Here is a 10,232-nt window from a genome sequence, read left to right on the forward strand (position 1 = left end):
GCCCAGGACTGGTTTACAGGTAAGGCAACTACCCAACCCAGTTTGCCTGGACTACTCCAGATGAAGCATTGAAAATTCCATATTCCATGAAAGCCCTCAGTCCTGGGCAAACCAGGACGATCGGTTACCTTATTTCCAGGTCAGGGGTGACTTGAAAACCCCTAGACTTCATTGAGTGGATGACCCAGCCTGTGAGGCCCAACATCATCTCCGTCCACCTTCCACAGATGAAGTGGGACCCAGGACATGGGATTGACTTTGGACAACAGAAGATTCAAGTAGAGGAGCGAGGGAAGATTGGGGAAAGTAAATCCAGAGGTGGGTGGGAGGAGGGTGACATATTGAGGCATCATACCCAGTGGCCCAGAGTTCTTGAAAAAGAGAAGAAAAGACCATCTTCCAGGAATGAGGGGGCAGAACTGGCAGGAGGTAGCTTGGGGAGAGGGAAGTGGGCTTGAACAGCAGCCCTGGGGAAGACCGTCTGGGGAACCAGCCAGAGGGGAGGAGGGGATGGCTGGACAGCGCTGAAGGCCTCACTGGGCGAGACTGCCCGCCCAAGCCTCTCAGTGAGGACGTTTGTGCACAGGAGCTCAGAAACAGGAAAGGCCGGCTCCTGCTGTGGTAGTAAACCGCCCAGAATCTCAGTGTCTTCCATCAACAAAGTTTATTTCTTTTTTATTTTTTGCGGTACGCGGGCCTCTCACTGTTGTGGCCTCTCCCGTTGCGGAGCACAGGCTCCGGACGTGCAGGCTCAGCGGCCATGGCTCACGGGCCCAGCCGCTCCGCGGCATGTGGGATCTTCCTGGACCGGGGCACGAACCCGCGTCCCCTGCATCAGCAGGCGGGCTCTCAACCACTGTGCCACCAGGGAAGCCCAACCAAGGTTTATTTCTTACCAGTATGGGCCCACCGTGGGTGGGCTGCAGCTCTCTTCCTCGGCACTTCTTCCATCTAGAACTCAGGGTGAAGAGCAGCCTCTCTGTGGCAGAGGAAAGGGGCACATTGGGAAGCACAGGCCAACTGTTGATCTTCTGTCTGGAGGTGACCCATCACCTCTGCTCACATCTCATTGCCTAAAGCCACTCACGTGCCTGCCTGAGTTGAGCAGGATGGTGAGGTACAGTCCTCCCGCGGGCAGGGGCAGCAGGGAGTGCATCACAGAACACAGTCCGCCTGGCGGGGCCCGGGACGCAAGGGCTGGCGGCGGGAGCCAGTGTGGCCAGCGAGAGGGCGGCCAGAACGGCTGACGGGGGGCTTCAGAGGGGAGATGCCGGATGCCCTAGCGTCCCTGAAGAGGCTTTACACGCCACGCCCCTCCGAGTCCTGTGTTGTCACTGTTACCCTTTCACTAATCACGTCTTCTCTCTAAATTCGTCCTCCTACTCCCTCCCCTTCTGTGTTTCTGTTCGCCGTCTGTCTGTCTCTCCGTGCAGGTGGAGAAACCTAGTCTCCAGAGTTCCAAACCAAAAAAGACCTCAGCGAGCCATAAGCCCCCGAGGAAGGCCAAAGACAAGCAGGTGGTGTTGGGCCGGGCCTCCAAGAAAAAGAGCGCGGAGGGCGCCAGCGCTGCCCCGCCTGCTGACAAGGAGCAGAGCGCAGAGATGAACAATAAGCTGGCTGAGGCTAAAGAGTAATGCACTGCACTTCCCTTGCTTCTTCTCTTCCTTTTCTTTTTTCTTTTTCACTAACCAACAAAAAAGGCCACAAAATTGATTAGAGGCTTCCCATCTGCATGGGTCCTTAACGTCCTAGGAGCTCTTTGGTTTCTTTGAACAGACGGATCCTGTTTCAGAGACTGGGCGGCCTGCCTCCTGTGCAGATCTAGAGCAGGTCTGCACCACGGGCCCCTGGACCAGCCAGAGCCTGTGTGCAGGGCGGTGCCTCCTGGCGGGGGAGAATATACCTGCCGAGGGAGGCCCGGGGACCACGGGGGAACCGTCCTGGCGGTGCTTAGACATGAATGTAGGGCGTCCCCCTCCTGTTCCTCCCCAGGGTCTGTGCCAGTGATCAATTTTGAACTTTAGGTAAAAGTGTTCTTTTCCAAAACTCATGCGCTATAGAAGCTTGACCTGGGCTTCGGCAATTGACAAAATTTGTGGAAATATTTAACAAGCAAACAAAAATATTCTGGCCTTCATGTCAATAAAATGAGTTGCGTCTGTTAAGTTTAAGTAATTTTTTCATAGACTCTTCTGTTAGAAACATGTGACTGCATTTAGTTTCCTATCAGTGGGCTTTAAATCATATACCAAGTAAATGATGTGCCACTGATGACCAAAACTAGGCCAGGGCAGAAAGATTAGGTGTTGTAGGTACACTCCAGACAGCATAGGAAGATGACGAAAATGAGGAGATTGTTTTCCTGTTAACTCTCCGCCTATCCAGTGCTGCAGATTTTGCAAAGTGACTGGTTACAGAGGACTGAGGAAGAAAGTTCAAGGTGTAAAGAGAGTGTGTTTAGAATGTGGCTTTCTTGCTTCTGAGAAACACACAGCAGGAAGCAGATGTAGTGGCTGCTGTGACAATGTTTACTGTTCCTGCCTGGGCTCTGCTTGCTCTGTTCCTCAGAGAGGACAGGAGATGCTGAACTTCAGGTTATGGGAAATTTCTGTGACTTAGTCTAAGACGAGGACAGTTCCCTGCTATGTGATTAGCAAGCATTTTTGACCTCATTTCTGAATAAAAGCAGCTCTCCCTGCATTGTGTGTCTCCTGTCTGTGTGGCCGAAGCTGCCAGTGGCAGCAGTGCCACCTTAGCTGTGCTAGAGTTGTGCTGTAGGCATTAGCCAGGGAGTCGTGGAAAGACCCCACATATCTACTAGAAAAATTACATTTGCAAACCCCGTGGCGGCGTGTAGGTTGCGCAGTACTCTTTATTTCCCACATCCCCAGGGTGCTTCCTGTCGCCGTCATTCTGAAATCGCTGGGCTGTTGTGTGACACCAGCCTCTGCTCAGGCGTACTTTTCTTTTGTAATAAAAGTGGTAATGAGTGAAGTTCTCACGGTTCCCTACCTCAAAAGTCCCGTTAGGTCCTTCAAGTTGGAGGAAATAGAGCCTCCACGAGCTCTCTCATCTTCTGACCATTCAGGCAGCAAAATCCCCATTTACACCATTTTCTTTGTCACCTTTGGGCTGATTGAGAAGTCTCTTGCAAATTAATTGAGCCTGTGCTATGCAGGCCCTATTTCCTAAGAGGACCGAACCTGCAGAAAGGAAGCGCTTGGCCAGGCCTCTCTGCCATCTTCCTTTCCGTCCCAGGGAAGGAACTGTGAGGAAGAAGTACCAAGGAAGGTAGAAAACGTTAGTGAGTTTCAGGGTTTATGGATCACAGATTTTGATGCCTAGCTGGAAAGGGCTAGAGTAGATCTTGGTACCGATTCAGGTATTTGCTATCTGATCTTAACGATAATCTCATGCTGAGAGCTCGGTCAGCATGATCTTAACTTTGTCCGGAGAATCTGCCGACGTATGTTCGTTCTCTTGAGACCTGGCATTCGTCAGACATGTTGATGTTAGCCACGATTTGGATTTCTTCGTAGAATAGTCATCTATTTTTTTGCAGATCAAGTAAATCAAACTTTACGATGCACAGGGGACCATTCACTCAACATTCGCTTATTGGATACCTGTGTGCCCGACACGGGGCCAGCTGTAGTGGGTAGCGTGTATAAATGTCTCCACCACAGCACAACCAGGATACGTAGGACTCCACCCCTGTGTCTGATTCAAGTTTGTGTTGCCCCAATTGTAGAGTTAACCACCCACCTTGTGGCCCCAGGCACTGAGTTTCTTCCCTGCCCCACCTGACGCTTTAGATGACCTGTAGGATGTCTTTTCAGGCCTTTAGTCTCCCCATCTTTTTAGTGCCTCCAACTGAGAAAACCCTGTTGGTACTTCGCTTTGACTCTTGAATGTGTCACTTCACTGGCAAGAAACCTCCTTTGATTTCTACTGTTTACAAATAAAACTCAGCCGGTCTAGTTCTGCATCCCAAACGCGCTGACTGAAACTGATTTCAGTTTCACAAGCAGTGTTTTAGTGTTGCCTTTCTGAAGGTGGCCAAGCTTCAAATGCCTGTTCGCCCCATTTTTGTACACTTCCCTGTGGTTCCCTGAACTCCCCTGACAAAAGAGCTAGGACTGAAGCTTTCTCACCTTCTGCTTCACTCACCTGCAAAGATGATCCCTAAAGCTGTGCGTTGGGTCCTTAAAGCTTTTTGTTATCTGCTGGTGCTCCCGTTACGCCTTTGCCTCTCTCAAGGCAGACCGGAAGCGTCTAATTACGATTTTGTGGCCTGGGTTTTGTTGCGAACCACAGATTGTCTATGTATGTGTAGCGCACACCTCTCTTGGTGCTATTTCATTCCTGCTGTTAGTAAGAAAATGACAAAAATATTCATGTATAGCCAATTGATTGTGACGTGCTTGTGGTCTGTGCTTGCTCAGAAAAACAAACAAACAGTTTTTCCAATTATAAATAAATGCTAAAGACGAACACCACTTTCTTGATCTTATTTCCTTGGTAAGGCCCAGCTGAGTAGGTGAAGGAACCAACTTTTGCCATCTGAGCCGCTCTCCACGAGATGAGCTGCACCCTGCAGTTTCTCTGGGGTTCTCCGTAACGCAGCTTGACTCTTTTAGATACTTGCCTCTCAGATACTAATTGCAAGCAGTCAGAGCTAAGTGTTGGGAAAGGCGACGATGGACCGGGAGACCCAGTGGCCAACAAGGTAGTGTGACGATCTGATCCCATGTAGCTGGGGGTGAGTGGCCAGCACCACCTCGCCACCCTGGGAGGCTGGCCCCCGACCTCCACCCTCTTCCCGTCAACCCGCAGGACTGTCTGTGATGGCTTTTCTCCTCCCAAGAGATGGCAGAGATGCCTTCACTTATTTAATCTGGTCACTGTGGAGGCTCCACGCTCAGGGGCTGTGTGGGTGATGGCGTGACGGTCGGGTGTGCGCCTAACACGGGGGTGTGGAAGCCGCCGTAAGGGAGTCCAAACAAGGTAACAACAGGCCAGGGAGCTGGGAGCTCAGATGGAAGACAGGATTCTTCCCACCGGGAGTGGGGAGTCTGTAGTCTTCATGGGGGGGAAGCTTGGCGAGTGGGTGGCATGTGGGTATGCGGGGCATGCAGGGGCAGGCCTACAGGCAGGAGAGCAGAAGGGTGGGCACCTCAGAGCCGGGGCCGAGGGTGCCCACTTGGATGTCCTTCTGCTGGAATGGGAGACAAAAGATTCTATCCTTTGGGATCCCGCTTCCTTTTGCCAGTGCATGTTGACTGAATACCTCTCATGTGCCAGGCATTGTGCTTGGAGCAGAGAAGCAGGATGGCTGAGACCCCACCTCCAATCACAGTGAAACATGAAGAAGGAGTCTGTTCTAGCAGATTCTGTGGGTCAGGGAGGACCTCAGTGGATGGGCAGGCGGCGACCAAGTGAACAGAGCTGGATGGGGGGCGGCCAGTCATGACAGGCAGAAGGGCTGCAGGAGCAGAGATGTGGGAGCCCAATGCCAGGTGAGCTCAGTCCTTGGGAGGGTCAGGGTGCCGTGGACGTCCTGGTGCCGTCGGGGGTGGGGTGGGGAGGTCACTAACCAGGGTGTCTATTCACACCCCCAGCTGTACCCCACCTGCGCATGCTCCTGCCATCGTGCTTCTCACCCTCACCCTCAAACCGGGCACCAGCCACAGGTCCTCTCTTGCTCTAGGCTGGGAGCTAGGCTGGGACTCATTCTGTTGCTGTTTCTCAAAATCTGGGCTTTGAGTAGGAGCCGTGGTAGGAATAATCAAGGATCGTGTATGTGGAACAAAACACTATATATTTGTTTTCCAGATGAACAGAAAGCATTCCACCCACCTGCCTGCTTTTGTATGAGGCAGAAAATACAAAATACTGTCCAATAATAAAACATACCTAAAAGTATATTATTAGCTCTCTTTTGATCAGTTAAGAATTGTTTGATCAAAACTAGGGATTGAGAGATGAAAAGACAGGAGAAGTAGAAACAGGCAAAGAGAGAAGACACCCAGAAAACACACATGTATGAAGACACTGAGAATAACCCAGGAGAAGGTGAGACGCACTCAGAATCAAAGGGCAAGAATGGGCCGCGGAGAAGCAGGAAGGTGGGAACCACCCCGTGGTCAGGCTCACCTGGAGCCTCAGCCTCACTTCCGCTGTGCTCCCTGATGCTGCCCAAGCCCAGGAGGCGAATCTCCACCCCTCACTATCATCACCTCCCTGAAACAGCAAATGGAGTCAAAACCAGCCTCTAGTTTTAAAATAGGTCCCCACTGCTACATTCATTATAAGCGTAGTTTAATCCTTCCTTAGAGCTTGTGTTCTTAGTGAAGTTCTTCCCTCATTTTTTTTTTTCCACTAGGGTTTAAAACTGCACAGCCTGCTTCCCGTAGATTCAGGGAGTGTCAAGCGGACGCGCTCTGTGTGCGGACTCCCTCCATGAGCATCACGTTTCAAGGCCCTCTCCCTGCTAAAATGCTTAGAGCAGTTTACATTTTCAGGACCTCAGGTATAAAAAGTTTCTTTCAGGATGTAGACCGGGGACGATCTACAGTTAAGGGGAGACCTAGAGCAGCCCCACCGGAGGCCCACAGGGCAGGGACAGCAGCAGGGACAGCCGAGCCGCGACAGGAGAGGCAGCTGTTTCCAACCAATGGAACCAACCCTGCTCGGCTTCCCCTCGAGCAGAGCCCGGCATGTGATCCCAAGCTCTCCATCCCACTGCCACTGATGCATCGATCCTCATGACACCTAGACCATCCTAGAATAGCTCTAATAACAGAGTGGCCATCCTTACATATTTTCTTCCTTAGCATGTGAGTACGGGTTAACAGTCGCGGTGCCCATAGGCCTTTACCAGGTTCATGGATGGACGTCGGTGGCAGCTATGCCAGTCTGTGTCTTTCACCAAACACAGACTGTCCTCCTCTAAAAATTGGGACACTAATACCCACCTCATATGAGAGGAGTGAGGATGAAATGACTTGATGACTATAGGCAACCCATAGTGGACACTAAATAGAGCCCATTTCAGGCCCCTCTGCCTTCCCTGTACAGTACTTGAAAGGTCTGTGTTCTCTGTCTTTTTGATAATTACTCTGACAATAGATGAAGCTGATTGAGGCAAACACTGATCAAGAAGAACACTTTTAAAGAATCCCAGCTGCTGAATTACCTTGAGTTCACAAATGTAAGCAATAATATTCTAATAATTTATAACTACCGATTGCTTACGAAGCCTTTCTTTCTGTGCAGTCCCGCTGAGCCCTCCTGATATAGTGGAGCAGGTGTTTGCACCAGGTGACAGACAGGAGAGGGAAGCTCAGGGAGGAGGGTGTGTGCCAGCTGCACCTGGCTGCTCCACAGCCTGGGCTGCTTCTCCCTTTCACCCAAGGGAGGAGGCCGGCCTGAAGGGAGTCAGGTTTCAGATGAGTTGGACTCCTAAGCTATATCCTCACCTCGAGGTGCCCTGTCTGCTTGGGCAAACTGCAGGCTCACCTAGGATCCCCTCTAAGTCTTGGGAACCAGAAACAAATGAGGGGAAGTAAGAGTTGGGTCAGGTTTTCACACACAACTGGCTCAAACATCCTGAATGAATTGACCAATTGTCTCAGCCAAATATATAGGTTTTCTCCTTTGGGTGCTAAATTAACTGACTGGGTTACTGAATACAGAATGATCCAACTGTTTTCATTCATAAGAAATATACTTGGTACTAGAGATACCAAGATAAAGCAGGTGCCCAAACCTGACACTGGAGGTGTTGGATCAGAGACCGCCAGCTTGTGCATTTTATTTCAAACAGTGGAACCGAGCTTAACTCTCTGTCCCTTGTCCTCATATAAGTGGCCCTCAGTCGCTTGTTAATTTGGTATTGTGTATATCTATTTCAACCTGGACATCTTACCTGGGGCCAAGGGAGCTTCAGATGCTGAGATACGCAAATTACCGCCACTGGTACTGGTTTAAGCTGCCGGAGGGATCTTTAGAACATGCAGTTCTGACCATGTCACGCCCTGCTTTAAACCGTCCGTGGGTTCCTCTCTCGGCCTGCAGAAGCTTATGTCTGCTCAGCGCACCATGCTGCTTCTCACCTCCATGCTTTACCCACGCTCACCCACCTGCTCAGATTGCCCTTCTCCTGCTTCTCCACCTGGCTAACTCATCCTTCAAGACTCCGCTCAGGGGACAGCTCCAGGAAGCCTTTCCCGCACCTCCCAGGCTGGGTAAGATGCTCCCTGTGTGTTCTTCATCGTGGAACTTAGCACACGTACTGTGTCATCTGCTCATATGTGTGTGTGTGTCCCCCCCCCCACTAGACTATGCTCCCCCAGGGCAAAGACCCTGTCCTTCTGCTCATCTTTGTAGCCCTAGCTCCCAGCCCATTGTCTTCCACAGATAATGTCTTCTAAAGTGTTTGCTGAATAAACAGTGAGCGAATGAATGACTGATGATATTCGCCATCTGCCTCCATAGGCACCACTGAGCCTCCGCAAGGCTTTATTCTGCCTAGTAACTGGCTCTGCTCGCAAGACAGGGCTGGTTTCAAGAAAGGTCATGGCAACGGCTGAGCACAGAGGAGTCAACCGCTGCTTTTATAATGGCCAGCCTCTGGGCCAGCCTCCTCTGTACGTCATATGGCCACTTTTTCTAAACAGTCCTGACTTCATAAAATCATTGACTCGTGGTTAGAGGGTAATCTTAAGAGGCTGGCTGAGCCCAGCCCCTGCCCAGTGCAGAGCTGCTAACTCCGTGATGGCAGAGGCATCTTCCAGGGGCATGTCTTAGCAACAAGGGCTGGGAATTAGAGCCAGCAGGCCTGGTTCTAAATCCAAGCTCTACTAGTTAGTAGCTGTGTAACCTTGGCTGAATTTCTTACTTTCTTTGAGCCTCAAAGAAATAACAAGAATACAAGTATCAACCACTACCCAGATCTATACGACTCCCAAATTCAGAAGGTAGGAATTTGGTCAGCAAGGAATATAGTGTGACCTGAATCTGTTTGGTTCCAGAGTGTGGGTAGCAGGTGGTAAGAGGTCTGATCACAGAAAACCCTGTTTGTGATTCAGAGGACTATTATGAGGGCCCCGTAAGGGTGCATACGAAGGCCTCTGTGAACTGTAAGTGGAACACCCTTGTCACAGTTCACTTTATGGGTAATTTGCTCACCACCACTTCCCAGTTACTTACCACCCTTAGTCCCAACGGAGTGGTGGTGGCTGGAGCTACACGTGGCAAAGCCACTCTCTCTGCCACACAACAGCTTGAGATGATGCCCCTCTCGTACTGGCTCTTGCTGCCCCCTCGCCTTCCCAGCCCTTCCCCAGCCCCTCCTCCCTGAGCACCTTATTAATCAACCTCCTGGTGCAGATTCCATTTCTGCAATTACACGGTCATTTTCATCGATCCCCTCTGGACACACCAAACCAATTTTTGATTAATGGCTCAAGATCCCATCCTTTGCTTTAGATGGGGTAGGGGGAAGGACAAAGATTGATTTGCAAGTTCCCAGGTAGACAAGGACTGAGCCATTACTGTCTGGCAGCCTTAGTCCAGAACTTCACTTTTTTTTTTTTTTCTTAACATCTTTATTGGAGTATAATTGCTTTACAATGGTGTGTTAGTTTCTGCTTTATAACAAAGTGAATCAGCTATATGTATACATATATCCCCATATCTCCTCCCTCTTGCGTCTCCCTCCCTCCCACCCTCCCTATCCCACCCCTCTAGGTGGTCACAAAGCACCGAGCTGATCTCCCTGTGCTATGGGGCTGCTTCCCACTAGCTTTCGGTTTTACATTTGGTAGTGTATATATGTACATGCCACTCTCTCACTTTGTCCCAGCTTACCATTGCCCCTCCCCATGTTCTCAAGTCCATTCTCTAACAGGTCTGTGTCTTTATTCCCATCCTGCCCCTAGGTTCTTCATAACCATTTTTTTTTTTATATTTCGTATATATGTGTTAGCATACGGTATTTGTTTTTCTCTTTCTGACTTACTTCACTCTGTATGACTGACTCTAGGTCCATCCACCTCACTACAAATAACTCAATTTCGTTTCTTTTTATGGCTGAGTAATATTCTATTGTATATATGTGTCACATCTCCTTTATCCATTCATCTGTCGATGGACACTTAGGTTGCTTCCATGTCCTGGCTATTGTAAATAGAGCTGCAATGAACATTGTGGTACATGACTCTTTTTGA

At 50.1% G+C, this 10,232-nt stretch overlaps 1 protein-coding gene across 1 annotated transcript in view; it reads left to right on the forward strand.

Moving 5' to 3' along the window:
- Window positions 1–1,634, forward strand: part of MAP6 (microtubule associated protein 6) — a gene marked incomplete at both ends in the record, with an annotated part of 61,371 nt that extends 59,737 nt beyond the window's left edge. Inside the window, one exon of the mRNA XM_082661189.1 lies at window positions 1,434–1,634. Coding sequence (XP_082517315.1) covers window positions 1,434–1,634 — 201 coding nt within the window. The remainder of the gene's footprint in view (window positions 1–1,433) is intronic.
- Window positions 1,635–10,232: the final 8,598 nt, after the last annotated feature.

Source organism: Grampus griseus (genome assembly GCF_964374135.1).
Source record: "Grampus griseus genome assembly, chromosome: 8".
Classification (NCBI taxonomy): Eukaryota; Metazoa; Chordata; class Mammalia; order Artiodactyla; family Delphinidae; genus Grampus; species Grampus griseus.